Below are 22,522 nucleotides of genomic sequence, written 5' to 3' on the forward strand. Positions count from 1 at the left end.
TAAAGTGGTAGTCCAGAGGCACATTGTCAATGAGTTGGTTTCAAGAAAATCAGAAAGTTTACAGAAATATGGTGAAAAACGTTTGAAAATCCATCAAAGAATAAGACCTGCAAAGACCTGCAAATGACTTTTGATCTGTTACATCATATGCCAGCAGCTCCCTATGTTCCACGCAATATGAATACATGTACCATAAAATCTATTTTATAAATGGAACATATAAGAAATAAAAATAATACCCATACACGAGGAGGTATGAATTGATGTGTCTGATATGAAATGTATCTGATATGAAATGTATCTACCCCCACTTACATGAAATTCCTTTCATTTTTATTTAGAAAAAGACATTTTTGGAACATACATGTAAGTCACACAACATAATGAAGGAGCTGCTCGTCTGCGACATCACAAAATCAGTTAAAACATTCATAACTCGGTTATTCTTAGACCAAATTTCATCAAACCAATAATTTTTCTCAAATTTTTCTGCTTTCATCAAACCAATAATTTTTCTGTTTTCATTAAATCCAACTTATTAGGTGGTTTCAGACCGCCTCGAAGTTCGCCAGTTCCAGGTATTCTCTGATCGGGAAATTTACCCCGATCAGAAAATACCAGGTATTTTGGCGGTGTGAAAGCAAACTACGCGTAATATCCCCAAAAGAAAATACCCGATAAATAGTAGGTACTTGGCGAAATTACGAGAACTTTCGTGGGGATTTTTCCAAGGTCGTGGGTATTTTGGCGGTCTGAAAGCAAATTACGGGAACTTTTAGCCCAGCGTGTCGTTGGGTGCGGCGCCGTGCATGGGTTGCTGCTGGGCTAGTGATTTTGAATTTCGCGCCTTGCTGCTTATCAGACCATACTGCGCATGCTCGTAACTTCAGGAACTTATCCCGAAGGGTATGTTTCAGGGCGGTGTGAATGCAGGAATAATTAATGGGTATTTTTCAGCCTAAAAAGGTTCTCGTAATTTAACGGGGATTCTTGTGATCGAGGCGGTTTGAAACCACCTATTGTCAGGGTTAACTTCCCCTTTTATACCAGTAGACTTAATGGGGAAAGAGAAAAGGGGGGCATATTCTATTGACAGAGCACACAGTCCTGGAAAAGAAATAGGACCTTGGATTGATATAACTCTAAAAGCAAGTACTACGGTGATAAGGATTACACTTTTAGAACATTAGCATTTTCATCAAATAAATATCTTTCCTATATTTCTTTTAACAAATGCAGTTGACTTTGAAAAAAATAAAAAAGCAACAAAAAACAAAAGCAAGAACACCCTAAAGAGAGAGAGAGAGAGAGATGAAGATGGAGATTAGAAAGAGAACAGATAGAGAGAATTAGAGAAAGGAAGGAAAAGAAAGGGGGTTGAGAGAGAGAGAGAGAGAGGGGGGGCAAGAGTAGTCTGAAGGCACAGACCCTTGGGTTTTCACAATTCACATAGTGCATAATGCAGAGTCTGAAGTAGTGAGACTAGATTCACTTTGAAAAGTTCTCTTAAAACCTAGTTATTCACACAAGCTTTCAGGTAATTGTTATCCCCCCTTCTTTTTAGTAGGTTTTCTATCTTTCTTTTCTTTTTCTATTCTTTCCTTTATTGCGCCATGAGCATCTTTTTATGATGGATACCGGTGCATTACAAATGTTCATATTATTAATATTATTATTATTACTGTGGCTGGCTCTACAGACAGAGCCTTCGCGTCTAGTCTTTACCCTAGACCTGTTATTGCTTAAAGTTTCGAATATGAGTCTGTGCTTGCAGACTAGGGCATGAGAGGGGGAGGGGTGGTCTGCCTGCTACAAAGATCTTCATTATACATGCATTACATTCTGATACTTTGTGCTTCTGATTTCATTTGTGTGTAAAACCAAGCATTGTTAAAATGATTACTCATCTGGGAAGTCGAGGTTTTGCACGTGAATGGATGTGATTTGAAATCGGTCTGCTGCCCACTTTTGTTTGTAAATTGAATAACTCTCTTTTCCCCTCCCCCTCTCCTCCTTACCCCTCACTTCGCTAGTTATTATTAAACCATCATTAACTGTTTGTCCAGAGTGAGTAGGGACCTCCCATTTTACACATTACTCATTCTCACTAACTCTCTCTCCCTCTCTCCCGTTCATGCACTCCCTAACTAATATCCTTAACACGTGTATGCCTTCTCTCGACAGGTTAACAACAGCCCAGCAACAGGAAACTCCGAGTTGGACAGTCTCCTCCAATTCTCGCCACCATGCAGGATGGTCGAGAGTGTCAACAACAACCATTCCATCGAGGAGAAGGTGGATCATTTCAGAACTTTTTCCGTTGCCACTGATATTGGAGGCAAACCCGACACATCGACGTCGACTCCGACACCGAACCTCAAGATGTTGCCTCTTTTCCCGGATGGGTTTGTGGATGGGGAGCATTACGATGAAGTTAGCGTAGGACTTCAAGAGACAATGTTCGAAGGCAGCATTGAGCATAAGAACAATTCCAACCACGCGCAGCAGGACTTTTTCTGTCAGTTCAACACCCCACCGGCACTTCTTGGTGGGGAGGACAATGACGACCATGGAGAGCAGCGGCTGAGCTCGACCCACTCGTCACCGACACTCTCCCACCACGAGTGCATCCAAATCGACTCCAAGACGTACAGCGCCCCCAATTCACCTCATGGGAAACCACCGTTATCGCGACACCCGAAGAAAAAACTCGTTCGGAGACAGTCTTCCCCACCGACCAGTTCCGCAAACGCCGAGGAGACCGAGGACGACGCCGAGGACATCCAAAATGTATCGCCGGATTCGCCGAGCACCAGGACTAAATTTAGGAGGAGCTTTTTCAAGCGTTTTTCGGCGGGAAACAAAGAGGAATTACAAGGGAAATCAAGAGCGTTGTCGGTGAGAGAGAGAAAAGTCCAAAAGAAGGCACAACCCGAGAGCAAGAAGGTAGGTCAAAATTATTTCTACAGTGCAATCTGGGGAGTGTTTCACGAAACAAATAGTTAATGATTTTTCACTGACAAATTTGCTCTTAGCCAATCAGATGCAAGGATTATGGAAGCTTTAACAAAAGTCATTGAAAACCACTGTTTGTTTTATGAAATCTGGTCTGTACTTGGTTAAAAAATGGTATCCATGTTAATTCCTCCAAGGACAATCACTCTCTTAGCAAATCTTCTCATTGAGCTGATTATGAAACATAATGTCTGACCTAACCTCAACCATAATCCTAATCTCTGCATTAATCAGAACAAAATTACCATTTGCAAACCAATATCTTTAGGGAAATTAAGACAGATTTAGGAATCATAGACAGAGAATGTTGGATCAACTGAAAGACGTGCTGCTACTGCTGCTATATTCAGAATGATTTAACATTTCAAGACTGATCTTCTATTCAAAATGATATATTTTGTGAAATAAATTATCCCCCATCAAGTTTCCAAGTAGGCCATTGTAATTAGTTTCATTAACTGGAATTGGTATTTTTACAAAACATTCTTCTTTAGTGAAAATTATCAAATATCAATTAAGAATTACTCTATTTTGAGTGGTTAATGAATCTGAACAGCACCAACCACCACATTCCACAAAACCTATGGTGATAATGATTATGATGTTGATGGTGAGGATGATTATGATGTTGATGATTGTGATGATGATGATGATGGTGGTGATGATGATCATGATGATCATGATGATGATTATGTTTATGGTGATGAATATGATGATTGTGATGATTATGATGATGATGATCATGATGATGATCATGATGATGATCATGATGATAATAATTGATGATTGCGATGATGATAGTGATGGGGGTGATAATGATGATGATAATAATGATGACAATGATGATGATGATGATGATGATGGTGATGATGGTGATGATGGTGATGGTAAAAACGATAATGATGATAAGGATGGTAGTGCGACAACCATGATGATGATGACGATGACATCAATAAATATGTGCGTGTTCTTTTGGTGTGTTAAATAAACAACAGTATTAAAACAAATCTTTGAAAATCATTTTTTCACCATTGAATGCCATATTTCCACAGTCTGGTGAGGAGTGTCTCTTTGATTAATAAAATTGTATCCTATAAATATTTCACTTATCAATTGCTTACTTTAGTTTTATAATCGATGTTTCTGAACTGTACACTGAGCTTTACAGTAATACCTGAAGGGATGGGTAGAACAGAGAAGTATTGTTGATATGGACTAAACGAGGTTGCGGGGAATATGGAAATGTACTTAATTTCCTTATTTACCTCTGGTATAAAGTTATATTCAGCACTTTGGATCATAATGCAGGTTCTTTGTATGACATGAAATAATGGCAACGTAGTCTGGTGGGATTCATTTTTTTTTTTACTGTAGGTGGTTTGTAGAGTAGTGGTGATCAACCTAACGATCACACATTTAATGAAGATATAGGGAAGGATTGTAGGCCGACTCTGGTTTTAAAGTAAGTTTTGGGGTTAGGTTTTTAGGTTAGTTTGAATGGTTATTTTATGGTTAGGTAGGCTTTCAAAGGAGTAATAGTGGCTATTTGAAGGCTTGTTTTCATTTTGGGTAGTAGCCACATTTGCAATTTATGAATGAAATAACATTTTCTTTGAGTATTTTATTTTTACATTTTTGAGGAGGACACATTGACAAACTACATGTATATACACAATTAACTTTCAAAATGATCTAATCTGGACAGCTTGAATTCATTTTGCAGGTGAGGAAAAAACAAGGGTCTAAATGACAACTTTGTAGTCATGGGATAAGAATATGGGATTACAAAAATAGTATACTAAAATGGGAAGAAAGATAGAGAGATGGGCAGTGGCAGATCTAGTGGGTGGGGGTTAGGTGTTAACACCCCTCTCCTCCTTAGGCTCAGAAGAAAAAAAGAAGGGAAGTCAAACTCCAACACCGCCCCCCCTTCCCTGCTGATAGGGGGGTGGGTAAGTACGCAATACGTCGCACCTCATCCTCATTGGGTCAACCCCACCCCCTCTTAGCAATTATGAGAAGGGGAGGGGGTAGATATTGTGGAGACAAGACAGACAGTTGTCCTTGTAAGTTGCATGCATGATAAAACAGGATGACATTCTCGAGACATGAAATTTCAGAGAAATAAAAAATTCCAGGACAAAAACACACCCTCTTGAAAGGAAGACCTCATTTCTCTTCAGTGACTTCAAATTGAAAACAAAATTACCCGATCAATTAGAATTAGACTTTGAGTAGTCTAGGGGTGCGTTCAAACACTTTTCTTAATCCTACAGTCATGTTGGCAAAACTGTCTCTTTTTGTACATTATTTGCCATAGACTTGCAGTTAATCTTGATTATGCAAGTGATTAGACCTCATATGTTATAGTGCCCAGAACTAAGATCTTTTTTGCATTCATTCCATTAACCATAATTCCACAAAATCCCTTTAAAAAACTCATTTTTTCGCAATTAATAACTTTCATGAGTTTTGAAAGACGTTTATGTCTGACAAAAATTGCTTGAACGCACCAGAGGTTTAAACTAAACGTCTTCGAATACAGTGATTCTCGTGGTGAAATGGTTGCTTGAACACGACCCCAAAAAATCCTCGACAAACGCCAGTTCAGATTAGATCATTTTCTCGAGAGATTCATTCAGGTCCTCCTGTGCGGAAGGGAGAATTAATGGTCAATAAGTTTTTGTTGGAAAATGAGACGAACCGGACAATTCATGACAGACATTATCACGCAATATTGCGCACCAGTTTCCACCCACCCACCCGCCCCACCACTTGGGGGAAAAAATACAGGCTGGTTAGATCAACTTTAGGTGGTTTCAGACCGCCTCGAAGTTCGCCAGTTCCAGGTATTCTCTGATCGGGAAATTTACCCCGATCAGAAAATACCAGGTATTTTGGCGGTGTGAAAGCAAACTACGCGTAATATCCCCGAAAGAAAATACCCGATAAATAGTAGGTACTTCGCGAAATTACGAGAACTTTCGCGGGGATTTTTCCAAGGTCGTGGGTATTTTGGCGGTCTGAAAGCAAATTACGGGAACTTTTAGCCCAGCGTGTCGTTGGGTGCGGCGCCGTGCATGGGTTGCTGCTGGGCTAGTGATTTTGAATTTCGCGCCTTGCTGCTTATCAGACCATACTGCGCATGCTCGTAACTTCAGGAACTTATCCCGAAGGGTATGTTTCAGGGCGGTGTGAATGCAGGAATAATTAATGGGTATTTTTCAGCCTAAAAAAGTTCTCGTAATTTAACGGGGATTCTTGTGATCGAGGCGGTTTGAAACCACCTAATATTAACCCGTTAACCCCTCTGACTACCAAGCTGTCTTATTCCGAGTATAAACACAGGCTTGGCACAGCAGTTATCATGTATGAGTAGTCAACTGGTCGATATCCTTACTGCTCAAAGGCCTATTTCATAAAGACGGCAAATTTGTTATTTGAACAAGTTTTATCAAAGATATAAAAAGACCCTATTCCTCCGTTGGCATATTCATACCCACTCACTACCAATAACCTGCAAAGAGCGTGTCACATCCCCATATTCCTTTTCTTATATTTTTATATAAATCATTGTTTTAATAGTTCTATTTTTTTTATACAGACATGTGTGATTGCTGTTTTGTTTTGAACTTTGACTCAGCTGCTGTAAAAACCTGATGATTCGAGCAAATACCCTTAATTTGATGAGAACCTTATTACAGAAATGAAAATATATAAGTAACCATTGACAGAATAATTCAGTATTTGAGATTAGGTAATGAAATTGGCCATTTTAGAGCCTGGACATCAACTAATGATCACAAACAAGAATCTAATTCAGGATATTGACTTATTTGTACTTTTGGGGTTAGTATTTTGTACTGGTAGTAGTCGCGGTTTTTTGGTTGTCAAGGTTTGTCATTAATTTTCAGAGTAAGTTGGGGTTAATGAATTAGTTCCTTAATGATTGCCAACTGTGTGTGAGCAAGGAGTTGGATCCCTGGTTTGAGTGAATAAGATGAATTACTACTTGTTTAATACCACTTGGTCTAATTTCTTTGATCTGATTCCATTTGGTCTAATATCTCACTTGGTCAAATAACATTTGGTCTAATCTTAGTTTAATCTAACCTGACCTAATCTCACTTATTCTTATCCCATTTTGCTTATTAATCAAAAATTTAAAAAAAGTGAGAAAAACAAATAAATGAAAAAGTATACACATTTTTAGGAAGCACGTTTTGCTCTTTTGCTAAACATAATTTGCACTTAATTGCATGGTAGCTCAAACTAAAGAGTGCACACATTACACATTTAAGCGCATCTAATAGGTTACAATCTTTAACCTGGTTTGTTCTTTAACTTGTCATATCACCTTCACAATAAGTGAATATCAGCTTTGTACCTATTTAAATGGGGATCATAATGAAAATAAAAAAATAAGTAGTACACAATAAAATAGGTTTCTCTCTTCTATTAATAGAAACAATTCTATTTTCAATTTCTATTGGTAGAAACAATGGTAAACAAGGAAGTTTGTTCTCATAATTATGAAAACAAAAAATTATACTGCACGAGTGACTCTGGGTAACCCTGCAGAAAATGGTATTAAAGATAAATGCCAGTTGTGGTAACGATTTCAAAATGAGTTCGTACAGAATCCAATGAAATGACCACCAAAGTGTCTGTTTGTATAGATAAAAAATATGTGCCAAAGGATTCTGGAAGAAATTGTGTAATTGCTGAGAAATTAGCAAATAAGCACGGGATTCGGGTCAAGCGTCGGGCCGACATTCAAAGAAATAATAATACACTGTCCCACGTGCGCTTATCTGTGTTGGTGATCTTCAGTGTGAACATTCAGCGTAGATTTCAAGATTTCACAAAGTTCGGTTTATGTAACTGTACCAGATCTAGATCCTCGATGATATAGTGACAACTAAGCTTGGTTTTACAGACTTTCTCGTGAAATCAGTGTTTACTGCAACTACTTTCATTTATCTTTAAATTGAAATAAATAACAGCCTCCATACTGCAAGGAAGGAAAATTTGGGGGGCTGAAAGTTGAACTCACAATGGTTGAATATTTTTAAGGATGCGGAATGGCTAGTTGAGTTGCAGATGGAGTGTAAATTGTGTTCGCATCTGGATTTTTTGCCACAATATGGGACAAATTTGGTCATGAATAGGGGTTAAGTATTTTAACAGTATTTCTAGTATCAATGAGTTCTATTCTTATTTGAACAACCAAACAGCCTATTCTCTCACTACTCCCCTCCCACCCTCTCTCTCTCTCTCTCACTCTCTCTTTATCTCTCTCCTCTCTCATGCTCTCTTTCCCCTTTGTCTTTCTAGTTAATCTCTTTGGTTTTTGTTAATATTTACAGACTTCCAATCTCCCCATCTTTATTCATTCTTTTCCCACTGTTTTTCTGTGTTTTTTATTTATTTTTTTAATTCATTTATTTTTATTTTTTTATTTATTATTATTATTATTATTATTATTTTTTTTTTTTTTTTTTTTTTTTGGGGGGGGGGCTGGTGCCAATTTTCACTTCTTTTTTTGGGTAAGTTATTTACACATTTCAGACTTGAACCCTTCTCTGTGTCCATGCAATTCTCTGCCCTTCTTGCCCCCCTCCCTCTCACTGTCTCTCCCTTCCCCTCTCTTACAATATCTCACTGCTCCTTACTCTTAATCTAGCTTCATCGATTTCTGCTATGTATTTCATCATTTGTCCACAAGCATCACCCCCCCCCCCCAAAAAAAAAAAGTGACCTTTATTCTTTAAGCCTATTTTTGTGTGTCTTTAACCTGTTCACTCCTAAATTCCTATGCAAAATTGGCTAAGTACGGGGGACCACCTCTAAACAATAGGTCAAGCACCTTTCCATGTATGTTTTGGTCATCCAACAAGCACCCTGCATTTTTTCAATGCCATATTAAATATCATCTTCAAAGAAAAATAATTGTATTCTTTGCTGACCTACAGCTATATAAAACTGATATGTATTAGAAATGTGATGCTGTTCTTATCGTTATTCTGTCACTTTAAGCACGTCCCAATCAGCCCAAAGTTATCAAACTATCCCGCTCTTTCTTATCCGGCAAATGTCCCCAATCAGAAAAAAAAAATTATTTTAGATGAAGACAAAATTGATGAACTATTTTTTTTTCTATCAAGCATTCTGCTTATAAAATGATAACAATCCTTACATGCAAAGTGCGAATGCTGTCATAATGATATGGTAGCGGATCATTTTTGCTTGGAAATGTTTTTTTTTTTTTCAGTATCCTTAATCTATGATTCATTGCAAAATAAAGGAGAATCAATGTTGTATATTTGTTATTTATTCAGATGCAGAAGAAAACAGTTAAATCATATCAAGTCAGTAAATGCTGCTGATTCGCAAGTGAAAATGCTGTGAAGATTTGTCTCTGATTAATCTATAAATTCGTAAATAATAATAATAATAATAATAAACAGTTCTTGTATAGCGCATATCACAATTATGAATAATGTCTCTATGCGCTTCCAAAGGACTTGGATATTATTACCCCAGCTGTAGCTTGGCTGCCGTAATTACGAAGATTACAGCGCACACGCATTTCAAGGAATAAATTCCTGCCAGGTACCCATTCACCTCACCTGGGTTGAGTGCAGCACAATGTGGATAAATTTCTTGCCGAAGGAAATTACGCCATGGCTGGGATTCGAACCCACGACCCTCTGTTTCAAAGTCCGGAGACTAATCCACTGGGCCACAACGCTCCACGCGTGCTATTCAAACAAGGCATGGAACATTGCGTTACCCAAAGTCACATAAATTTTTTTTTTTTGGGGGGGGGGGTACGTGAACCTTAAGATCAGTATTGATAATTATATGACAGTATTTGCCAACACGTCTATCACAGACAGCATTCTATTTCTCTCATCAAGAGACTGTAGACTTATCCACAATATCAAGGTCACTTATATGTGGCATTCATATCAAATTGTATAAATTGTTTATAAATCAACACATCCATGGCAGTCAACAATCTATTTTGAAATATTTTTTTGCATACATGTGCTGGTATTTCTTTTGCACATCCTATCGAAGGCAAACTCTTCGGTAGTTCAGTTGTACTTGCGTGTCCTTTCCCCGCTTCGCAAGTGATACGCAGCCCTCGTGTACGTAATTAAACTTTATGAATCAAGCCATTAACATAAAAGCCAATTGCCTATCAATGTGCAGAAGAAAAAAAACCTTTTATCCATGAAGCTTGGATGTCACCATATTAGAAGGTTTAATATAAGTAACCCTGGAATGGGGAGGTGAGCATTATATCATTTTTACTGTGCTCTTGCTCAAGGAATTATTTCTATACGTGCCTATCTTCCCCCGGGTGGAGAGTGTCATTTGTATTGTCTTTAATGGATTTCAATTGCTGCAGCGGAATTTGACATCTGACCTAAAGATTCGCAGTGAGGGGACACATTCCGTCATTCCGGGGACTATGGTACCTTTTCGTAGATCACAGACATCAAGTGATATGGTAATGATTATCTTACAGTAGTAATTTACTTATAAGAAAGGTTGAGGGTTGAATTATGAGTAAAATAATTTCTTTTATATTTGTTCTTACACATGTAACTTATGTCTAATCAGTCATGACCATCTTTGGGGTCATACTTCTATTCTGCTCTCTAAATGCAAAAGAGCTAATCCAGTCCCTAATCGCACTCCTCTCTGAGTGATAGTAGGGACCAGTCGCTTTTGAGTGAAATGTTTTAGACACTTTCACTCCAAAAAGAAATCCAAATCGAAATTGGAAGTATATCTCTTTAATTAAGAAAATTGCTGTGTACACAGAATTAAGTAAAAAGAGCTCTGAACAAGCACAGATGAGTATATTCATATAAAAGCTACGCTATACAAATTTATGTTTATTTATTTATTCAAAATCCACTCCAGAAAGATGCAAATCTCACTCGAAAATGAGGGAGTTCTTTTCACTCCGGGACGAGTATGATTATGGACCAGATTAACTCTTAAATTGCATTTAGAGAGTGAGAAAGGTGAAGAAAAGAAAATAATGTGAGCTATCCAGTTGGCAATGGCTTTTCATGGTAAATACTTGTCGTTAAAAGAAAAAAAGATGGCCCAAAAGCTAGATATTATGGTTCTAGAGGAAAGAGTGGGTTCTCCTGAAGAGATTGATACCATGCATTCATTATCTAATCTGACTAAATGTATTAAAAATAAAATAAAATGTCTCATGAGACACAATTATTAATTGTAAAAATGTGTTCCATTAACCTTTCATGTGCTCTCCCTGTGGTGATGAAACTTCCTCTTGTTTGACGACTATCGATGGGCTGAAATATATATTGTAAGGTTTTAAGTTTGTTTTGCCATGTTTAATTTTGGTCAAAGTGATGAATTATATATAAGCCTAAAAGGAAATTAAAGAAAATTGATATCAAACAAAAATAAATGCCCCATTTCAAGGATTGCTCTTCGTCTGCTATGCAGACTCTGAATGGCTCCTGAGATGGAATCTCAGCGCGCAAAGCCATTTCAGATCACAGTAGACCTAGTCTGCTATGCAGACTCGTTGAATCAGCTGTGGTACACACACTGCAGATGTGGGTCTACATTTGTAGACTAGATTGCTCTTGGGGTGCTCTGATATTCATATCATGATTAGTACAACTAAAATGAAGTACACGTCACTCTTTTTCAGAACTGCCACAAGTTGCCCGATTCCAAACTGAAACAAATACAAGGATGTAGGTGCGCCCAATAACTTTCTTCGCAAATCAAAGTCTCAACCTGAATTGCACTCTAAATTCCAAAGATTTGAAATAAATCCAGATCGGTTGTTAATAACCAGCAGAATGATAGATTTGGATTTAAACCCTGTGGATTTGAATTTAAACCCTGTGGATTTGAATATAAAGTTTCAAATTCAAATCTTCTGAGTTTTGAAAGTTAATCTTGAGATAAATCAAATAAATCAATATTTGGCTGGTAACTATATATAGCCAATCTGGATTTACTTTAAATCCTTGAAATTAAGAGTACTTCCTCACAATGACACTTCATCTCTTAATTAGCAAAATACATTTGAATTGATTATATTTACCATTCATTTTAATTATGATTATATTATTTTGATAAAGACCAATCCTACTAGTTATGATAGTCATCATGATTATGATTCATGAAAAAAATAGTAATTATTAATTTTGTAAAGATATAACTATTGCGTATTGAAAAAAATTCTCAAATCAGCCAGACTTGAAAAGAAATCAATTAGACTCGTGTATCCAATTCAACAAAATGATGTTTAACCAAAAAAGACAATTTGTGTGAAAAATTTCAAGAAAAAGATAACGAAGGAATGAACAAATAACACAGTGGATAATCTTTATGATTCCCACTGATATTGCTGTGCAGACAAACCTAATTCTACATTTCCTATGATGCATGTTGTAAATTAGATGACTTAGGTAGTTGACACTCACTTATTCTTGACCATTAATTAAATGGAGACAAGTAGAGGAAAGGGGTGCCCCTATTTAACGAGCAATCGATTATCTGTTACATGTTATACCCTTTTTACACACGCTAAAATTTCCTTAACCCCGTACTATAGGTGGGGCTAAATTGCCATTTAGCCCCACCTATAGTACGGGGTTAAGCTTAGCCCACTTTCTTTTTACACAGCATTTTTGCAAAGTGGGCTAACCCCACCTTTAGTACGGGATTATTTGGCCCTGCAAAAAAGCAGGGTTATCCCAGCAATTGCGGTGCTAAGAGCGATAGTACGGGGTTAAGATCGCTAGTGTAAAACGAAAGTGGGCTAAGCTTAACCCCGTACTATAGGTGGGGCTAAATGGCAATTTAGCCCCACCTATAGTACGGGGTTAAGGAAATTTTAGCGTGTGTAAAAAGGTACGAGTGAAGTACTTGTACTACGAATGATCGACAAAAACCACTAGTCCGGGGTTAGCGAGTTTCGTGTGTGAAAAGCAAGCATTCCTTATCCGGGGTTAGCAATCACAATTTGGCATGTGTGAAAAGGAAAAAAAATAGTACGGGGTTAAGGATAGTACGGGGTTAGCGATAGTCCGGGGTTAAGAAAATCCTGTGTAAAAAGGGTATTAGTTATCAGTTGATAACCCCTTTTAGTGCAATTTTAGGGAGTCTTTTTTTTGGTTGACTTTAACATTTAATTGTTGATTTAGTCTTCTAGGCTTAGCAAAGGAAGCTTGCTTTTTAGAGTAAATTTGAGATGTGAGACAAAAGGTGGTTTCAAACCGCCTCGATCACAAGAATCCCCATTAAATTACGAGAACTTTTTTAGGCTGAAAAATACCCATTAATTATTCCTGCATTCACACCGCCCTGAAACATACCCTTCGGGATAAGTTCCTGAAGTTACGAGCATGCGCAGTATGGTCTGATAAGCAGCAAGGCGCGAAATTCAAAATCACTAGCCCAGCAGCAACCCATGCACGGCGCCGCACCCAACGACACGCTGGGCTAAAAGTTCCCGTAATTTGCTTTCAGACCGCCAAAATACCCACGACCTTGGAAAAATCCCCGCGAAAGTTCTCGTAATTTCGCCAAGTACCTACTATTTATCGGGTATTTTCTTTCGGGGATATTACGCGTAGTTTGCTTTCACACCGCCAAAATACCTGGTATTTTCTGATCGGGGTAAATTTCCCGATCAGAGAATACCTGGAACTGGCGAACTTTGAGGCGGTCTGAAACCACCTAAAGTGATTTCTTCATCTAAATTTTGATGTCTTGTTCCACTTCTTTCTTTCTCTTAGAATGTTTTACAAGTTTTAGTTTTTATTGCTTTGATTCTAACTTTTACTTTTATTCTATCTATTCTTATTTCAAGAGTATTTTTCTTTTTGGGTAACCTGGAAAGTTGGCAGGGCCTTGGCTGTATAGTCTGCTGTGCAAACCCTTCGCTTTGAGTTCAGGGGTGTGAATGCGCAGGCTACAATGAATTGTACGTACAGAAGATCCCTTGAAACAGCAAGTTTTTATATGTGCTAGTCTTGTGTGAAGACCCACTTGTTGATCAAAGTTTCAATCAGGGTCTGTGCCTGCATACTACCTCAGTTGGGCCGGGGTGGGGGGGGGGGTATTGAAAAGGGTAGACATTACAGGGCTGAGGATCCTAAAATGGTTGGATGGGGGCATTTTCATAAAACTGTTTGTTAATGTTAAGCATGACTTTTTGCACAACTGGTGACCCTTTCTTGTGCTAAATGATATTTTTTTGTATAGCTGACCTAGCACCAAAGAACATGGTTCAGTTTTTTGTAAAACCGTGCGTGACCTCAAGGCCTGGTCCCGCTGGCCGACGGACACAAAAAGTACTCATAACGGATACAGCGGACAAGCAAAATTTCGGGATGGCTCCATCCGTTTTCATCCGCTCCAGACAATGGACAAAATGGGCGAACAATGAAATCACAGTGGACGGATGCTCGATGGATATAGAGCGTATGAAACACGTATGCAAAGAGTACACAACGGATGTATAACGTTTTCCAACGAATGGCAAGATTATTTTCCGTTTTACATCCCCTCTGCATCCGTAAGTGCAGTGGGACCAAGCCTTTACAAACGGCTTTCTGCTTTATGAAACATCACCCAGGGCTGTCGGGAGCTTGAAGAGTAAAAGCCTGACATATTTGAACCCATCCAAAGAAAACCCCATAATTAAATTGTAGTGTAGTGTAGAGGTAAAAAAGTTGAATGTGATAGTGAAAATTATACATAATTTTCCTCTGCCTTGCTTTTACTTGATACACATAGGACAGGTGGGATAGTATAAATAGTGACCAGGAAAAAGATTACATTCAGACATGAAACACATCTGGGCATTTCCTTCTAAGGAAATGAAGAGTCAAAATTGTAATTAGCTTCCAACTTGAGTGATTGCTTCCATTTTGCAATTCTTTTGTGGCCTCCTATAGCTTACACTTGATAATTTTTATTGTACAAAAATAGGTCCAGCCTTATACTGTATGATCTTATAGATATATGGATTTCCATAAACCAGGTTTTGAACAGACTGTTTCAAGTTGTCATTTAACAGCTCCTTCGTCCAGATGTTAAGCCTTTCCACACACCGACACAGACAATTGACTCATTATTCCATTTGGCGACGATTACACACCCAATGGAAAAAACAATGGTCATGGGGGATTGAATGGCACAAACAGAAAATGAAAATGTATGCGTGAAGTTAAAACTGCAAGTAATGACCTCAAAATTGAAAGCTTCCTGGGAAAGTGGCAAGCCCTGGTAGCAATGAAAGGTTTTGGTTTGTATATTATTTGAGGACCAGATTTTCTTATTGTCTTGCTAATCTAACTGTAATTGTAGTCATTTGAATTTGATGTAGGCCTATATTGCCATTGCATAATTACTCGTCTAGCCAGACAGCTTTTTGTGTTCGCCTACTGGTCATAATAATGTAGGATTTGTATAGTGCACGTATCCACCTTGCAAGGTGCTCCTATATGTGACTCGTCATACCGAAATGAGAGACAACTCGGAATTTTTCAAATCCAAGTTTTGTAGTGATTATTGTACTCCGTTTCTTTACCTTTAATTTGATATATCACTCGACCCTTAAGAGTAAATAATAGTGGAGATATTAGCCTTAGAATGCAAGAAGAATTGGGCTTTTGAAAATAAAAATCACGATAAAAACGCCTTCGAAGTTTGACTTCCGTTTTGAATCCGCTCCATGAAAAAATATATTTTGCCACCGCCGAGCTAACTGAAATGTCCTAGCAACCGCTTGCAAAAGAAGGCGAAACGATTGACCAATGAGGAGGTTGCATTTGGAACAATAGCGAACTTGCAGGTCACGCGCGACTGCAAGACGAAACAAAGTTAATGTTCTGGTTCGATATGTCAATCCACTGATCTTCTATACAGATCAGTGCAATAGCTCCATAGTTATACTGGGGTTTTATAATTATAGTCCGGTCTGTTAGCGTCAAAAACACCCTACTTGTGGACACGGTGGACAAAAGCATGATTTTTTCTCCAGACCTTTGTTTATGTATAAGAATTAAAAATTGGGTATGCTCCAAAAAATCTGGCTGCAGGAACAGAGAAAAAATGGGTGAAAGAGTCAGAATTTATGAGTTTAGATTGGTCTGATATATAGACTAGCGCTAGTGCAAAACTCAATAGCAGTGCATTATTTTGCATTGGTTTAGTTCTTGAATTCAGACCCTTTTTAAACATATGTTCTGTTTGTCCTCACATCTCAATGCACCAAATATCTGAATGCAGATGCTAAACAAGCCGAAGGGTGGCGGTGGAGGGGGTTGGATGTTGGTATGTATGTACATATTTTGGTCTTGGGGTAAAGATGTGCAAAACACATTTTTTGAATGTGTTGGAAATGGTGTTGCCATGGTAACAGTGTATTATGGCAAAAATAAGGTAAAAATCTTACAGTTAGAACTACTTCCTCTGTTTTTAACCGATTCTCAAGAAATTTGGCACACACATTGGTCTTGAGGTGAAGATGTCTAAGACACATTTTTGTGTGTCTTTCAGAAATATCGTTGCCATGGTAACAACATATTATATGGTGAAAATTGGGAAAAAAATTACAATTCAAACTGCTTCATCAGTTTTCGATCAATTCACATGAAATTCGGCACACACATTGGTATTTAAGTAAAGATGTACAAGGCACTTTTTGTGTGTTTCAGAAATTGTGTTGCCATGGTAACAACATATTATATGGCAAGATTTAGGTAAAAACCTTGCAATTTGAACTACTTCATCAGTTTTGAAACAATTCTCATGAAATACGGCTCACACATTGCCCTTGGGGTAAAGATGTGCAAGAACCTTTTTTTTTTGCATTTGTCAGAGAGTGCATTGCCAGGGTAACCACATATGATAGCTAGAAATGCAGGAAAACTCATCGTGGATCAATCTACTTCTCAGTTTTCAGCCTGTACTCATAAATTTGACACACATATTCATTTTGGGTAAAGATTCATATTCAGTGTTAAAGGGGAATCCAGCCTTGGTGTAACATGTTGTGTGGAAAAGGAGAAAAATAAGAATGGTGAAAGTTTGAAAGAAATCGGACAAGCAAAATTTATGGCTGCTTTAAAATTAAGATCCCTAAGACTACTAGTATGTAGATTTCAAATTGGCAACTGGGTAAGTAAATTATGACAAGGGGCGAGGCCGCAAGAACAACTTTCCCATAGGGCTTGTACTTAATTATCAGGATTTTTGGTTTTCTCCTAAATCCCTATTCCATTGGGGCCGTAATATAAACCCGGTAGTATATTGTTTTATGTCCTCATGAAAGAAAGATATAATTTGAAGTAAAACTTTTGAAAAAGACATTTTAGCCAATTAATTATTCCAGTACATGGAAGAGTGGTCCCGGGAGTGGTCCTTGCCTTACATCACTATGACATCACATATGCGGCCAATTTGAAGTCTTCATGGGTAGAGTGATTACCAATGTTTACAACTTTTATATATTCACAAATTTCTTATGGTTTGTCCGATATAGTTCAAACTTTGACCTACAAACTTGTCTGATTTTTCCTTTTCCTCTAAAAACAAGTGTTTATTTGGGTTGGATTCTCCTTTAACGACATAGCGCAGGGTATTAATCACTTTCAATAATATTTATAGGGTTTTTTTTGGGGGGGGCGGAGGAGGTCCTTAAAAACTGACAACATAAAAATATAGAAGGTTAAAGGCCATGACCATTAGGAACTTAAACACTCTTTTAAAAAAGCACCCCTTCCATTTTTTTTTTGGGGGGGGGGCTTTAGAAAATTGCCACATAAAGAGTAAAAGGAAATTATTACTAGGAACTTAACCCCCCCCCCCAAAAAAAAAAAAGGGGGAGAAAAATCCTTAACACTTCAGTGATTAATTTAAAGCCTAAAACATTCTGCTTTGATAAAAGATCGTTTTCGGTGCCCAATAAATCAATGTTTTATTCATCTTCTTCTGCTCAGTCTTTGTTCATTTTAGTTCCTACTCTGACATTCTTACATCACTTTTTGTACTTTTGATCTTTACCATACGTTCTTGTTTTGTTTCCTCTCTCCCCCTCTTTGTCTCCCTCTCTAAGTACATTTTTCTTAGCTATTTTAATTCATTATCATCTAGCAACAATTATTCCATTTTGAATACTTACACCTACACCGAAATATAATAACATGACATTCATTTTTTTTCATAATCTTTTAAACTCCATTTTGGCTACACTCTGTCCTGAATAATACTATTAGCAATATTTAATGTCTAGTTTAAAGAATTGAAGAAATGACTGTCATATTATATTTTGGTAAAGGTGCATCACATTCATATTAACAAGGTTGCAGCATTCAGAATGGAATAACTGTTGCTTGACAAAAATGGATTTAGTTATTTTCCAAAAATCCTCTGTGAAAATTTTAGTTTTATCACTGAGTTTTCCCATTCTTGCAGTTACCACCATCTGAAAGGGATATGACTAGAATATAAGTATATGTAGAGAAATGAAAGTCATCATTTGCTCAATGAACAGTGAATAAGTTTGTCTTTACTCCAATGGAAAATTATTTGCATTTTTTTTATGACAGTCAGAGTTTGCATCCAACAATTTTGCTACTGAAATATAATATTCATTTTTTGACAATGGGAGATGTAGGATAAAGCAGGGGCTGTCACAGAAATATACTGAAAAAATTAAATGAAAGAAAATAGAAGGCTAAAATCTATTGTGCACATATGGATATTTTTGATATGGTATGTTATTGAGTCATGGATTTGCAAGTGAATTTTTAAACCGAGTGCAGAGATTTTTGTATGTATTTGTATTTCTATAATTAGTTGCATGATAAAAGGTACACTTTAAAATATGTCAGAAAAAATATACTTGAAGAGAGAGTAAAACAAAAAGGAGAGAGGAAACAGAAGGAGATGGTATGGTGAAGCTCAAAATCAAGAGTGATGTGATATAGTTAAAAAGAAAGAGTAAGAACGGAATATGAATAAAAGACTGAGTATGAGAATATAAATAAACAATGATTAATTGGGTACCGCAAACAAGTTTGTATCAAATCAGAATGCATTAAACTTCAAATGAATGGTCTGAAGTGCAAAGGACTCTTCTTACCTTTTAAGGGGGGGGGGGCATGTTTCTGCTCAAAAATATATCAGCCCCCTATTTTTTCGGGGGGGGGGTTAAGTTCCTAGTCATAATTCTTTTACTTTTACTTTTTTGAGGTCATTTTCTAAAGACCCCCCCCCCAAAAAAAAATAGGAGGCTGATATATTCTTAATGTCTCGCTTTAAAAATGCAAACACCCCTGAGGGGCAAAGGCGTAGACTGGTTTAAGCATGGGGAGGTAGAACTAAAAGTGGTATGGGGAGGGGTGCACATCTTGGGGAGGTGGAACTAAGGTTTGGAAAATCAGCTGTTGAAAGTAGAAGGGGTACACATTTCGTTTTGCTTGCCAGTGTTGGAACTCCTCTGCCTCAGCGAAATGTTTCACATTCACCCAGTGTACCCCCAGCCTATGCCCTTGAGGGGATGCTTATTTTAAGAGTGTTTATCATTTGTATGTTCCTAATGGCCACTGCCTTTAACCTTCTTTATTTTGATGTCAGATTTTACGGACCAATCCCGCCCCTCCCCCCAAAACCTAGAAATATTAATGAAGGTGATTTATACCCCCACACTCTGGCGTGAACATTTTAATGCAGAGAAGACATTTAGAATTTAATATGAATCTTTACCCCAAGATGAATATTTCTTCCAACTTTTATGAGCACTGACTAAAAACAGGGGAATTAGTTTGATCCACAATGAGTTTTCCTGCATTTCTGGCTATCATATGTGGTTACCATGGCAATGCACTCTCTGACAAATGCACAGAAAAATGGTTCTTGCACATCTTTACCCCAAGGCAAATGTGTGAGCCAAATTTCATGAGAATTGGTTCAAAACTGATGAAGTAGTTCAAATTGCAACATTTTTACCTAAACTTTTCCATATAACATGATGTTACCATGGCAACACAATTTCTGAAACACACACAAAAATCGCCTTATACATCTTTACTTTAATACCAATGTGTGTGCCGAATTTCATGAGCAATGATTGAAAACTGATGAAGCAGTTTGAATTGTAAGTTTTTTTCCCAATTTTCACCGTAAAATACATTGTTACCATGGCAACAAGATTTCTGAAAGACACACAAAAATGTGTCTTAGACATCTTCACCTCAAGACCAATGTGTGTGCCAAATTTCATGAGAATCGGTTAAAAACAGAGGAAGTAGTTCTAACTGTAAGATTTTTACCTTATTTATGCCATAATACACTGTTACCATGGCAACACCATTTCTAACACATTCAAAAAATGTGTTTTGCACATCTTTACCCCAAGACCAAAATATGTACATACATACCAACATCCAACCCCCTCCACCGCCACCCTTCGGCTTGTTTAGCATCTGCATTCAGATATTTGGTGCATTGAGATGTGAGGACAAACAGAACATATGTTAAAAAAGGGTCTGAATTCAAGAACTAAACCAATGCAAAATAATGCACTGCTATTGAGTTTTGCACTAGCGCTAGTCTATATATCAGACCAATCTAAACTCATAAATTCTGACATTTTCACCCATTTTTTCACTGTTCCTGTAGCCAGATTTTTTGGAGCATACCCCATTTTTAATTCTTATACATAAACAAAGGTCTGGAGAAAAAATTATGCTTTTGTCCACCGTGTCCACATAATTCCGCTAACAGACCAGACTATTATATTCGTGAAAGAAATAATTGTCATGATCTCCCCTTTTAATGAAATAAAAGGCAGGGAGAAAAGGTCGGACCTAAAACCAGTGAGGAGGGAGTATACCAATGATTTTCATTGTATCATCGTCTTGTTTATTAAATAATAATATTGTTTGGTTGTGCCATGGCCGAGTGGTCTAAGGCGCCTGGCTATACATAAAAAGTCCGGGGTTCGATCCCCGGCCGCGGCACCTATGCCTGTGAGCAAGGCATTTAATGTGCAATGCTATTTTATCCTGCTTTCAAATAAATGGAAATTCTATAGGCATTATTGGTAGCTTGGTGTGCACTTGTTTAAAAAAAAAAAATATATTCTAACGCAGTAATACAGATAAAGAATCAGAAGATTGTTGCAAATGACTTGTGCAACAATGATGTCTTTGTAAGATTGAACGATTAAAGAAAGAACAATAAAAGCTGTTCGATATTTTTTCGCATGTGTTCACTCTCAAACATATAAAGAGGATTTTAAAAAATAAGACGAAGAATGGAGAAAAAATACGGTTGGCGTGGGCAGGAAAGAGGAAGAAGAAAGAACGGCTGTTAAAAAAAATAGAAGATCGAATGGGGAGAAGAACGAATAATACAGAACAACAAAAGAAATAAGAGGAAAAAGGATGAGGAATAAGACGGTGGGGTGAGCAAGAGAGAGGAATAAGAAGGAAAAAAGGGGGAAGAAATGAGGTTAAAAATATTGAGAGCAGATCGACGGGGGAGAAGAAAAAGAAATGGAGGGGGGAGAGGAATAAGATGGTGGGAATGGGCAGGGGAGAGGAAGAAGGAAAACATAATTATATAAAGAGGAACGAAAGAAAAAAAGAGGAATAAGGCGGTGGGTGAGGGGGGAGAAAACAAAAAAGGAAAAAAGAAAGAAAACCGGCAAAAAGAGAGAAGATCGAAGGGTGAGAAGAACGAAAAACAGAATTATGTAAATGGAAACGAAAACAAGAAGAAAAGGGGAAAAATTGTAAAAAAAAAGTGGAGGGTGAAAAAAAGGCAAGAGAGAAGAAGGAAAGGAGGGGGAAAAATCGGCAGAGAAAAAAAAAGATCGAAAGGGAAGACAGAAAAACAGATTAAGAGGGACGAAAGAATTAAAGAAGAGAAAGGGGATGAGATAGAATAGGGGAGGGGGGTTAGAGAGAGGAGACCGAATGACCTGAATAAGAAGAGCGAACGAAAAGGGGGAGAGAGGAAGAAAGGCAGAAATAAAACACAAGAAAGACGAAAGAAGTAGGTAAGAGAATAAGAGAGAGGGAAAGAGAGAATAGATCTGGACACAGTCGAATGGAACAACATGACAATGACCTTTATGAAATGTTTATTTTAATATGTGTATTTTAAATGACTGATATTTTCAATCAATGTCTTTATCCAAAAAAATGCACTAAACCTTCTGCATGGTCGTTTCGGCCATTTTTCATCGGTCGACGTTAGCTGTCTCAGACTTTCTGTTTGTACAGTTATTTCTTTCGCTTTCTCTATCGTTCATTCAAACATGACAAAAATTGAGGGCAACAATGTCTTGATTATAAATAATTGGAAATAATGAAGCCCACCAAGCTTTCTACATAACTTTTGTTTCTTTTGTTAAAGATACTGCAGATCAATTAACTCACATTCACGAACAAACAATACTTTTAGGATTGTA

At 37.4% G+C, this 22,522-nt stretch overlaps 1 protein-coding gene across 1 annotated transcript; it reads left to right on the forward strand.

The window, feature by feature from the left end:
- Positions 1-1,994: 1,994 nt before the first annotated feature.
- LOC129278265 (uncharacterized) lies at positions 1,995-7,174 on the forward strand. The gene is made up of 2 exons (XM_064110387.1): positions 1,995-2,067; positions 2,185-7,174. Exon 2 carries the CDS (start codon positions 2,254-2,256, stop codon positions 3,004-3,006), a length of 753 nt encoding a protein of 250 aa, XP_063966457.1. The 5' UTR covers positions 1,995-2,067; positions 2,185-2,253; the 3' UTR covers positions 3,007-7,174.
- Positions 7,175-22,522: the final 15,348 nt, after the last annotated feature.

The sequence above is a fragment of the Lytechinus pictus genome, chromosome 15, assembly GCF_037042905.1.
Source record: "Lytechinus pictus isolate F3 Inbred chromosome 15, Lp3.0, whole genome shotgun sequence".
In the NCBI taxonomy this organism is placed as follows: domain Eukaryota; kingdom Metazoa; phylum Echinodermata; class Echinoidea; order Temnopleuroida; family Toxopneustidae; genus Lytechinus; species Lytechinus pictus.

Bases quoted from the DNA above. Each gene is read 5' to 3' on its own strand.
- LOC129278265 (XM_064110387.1), top strand. From the start codon at position 2,254: ATGGTCGAGAGTGTCAACAACAACCATTCCATCGAGGAGAAGGTGGAT.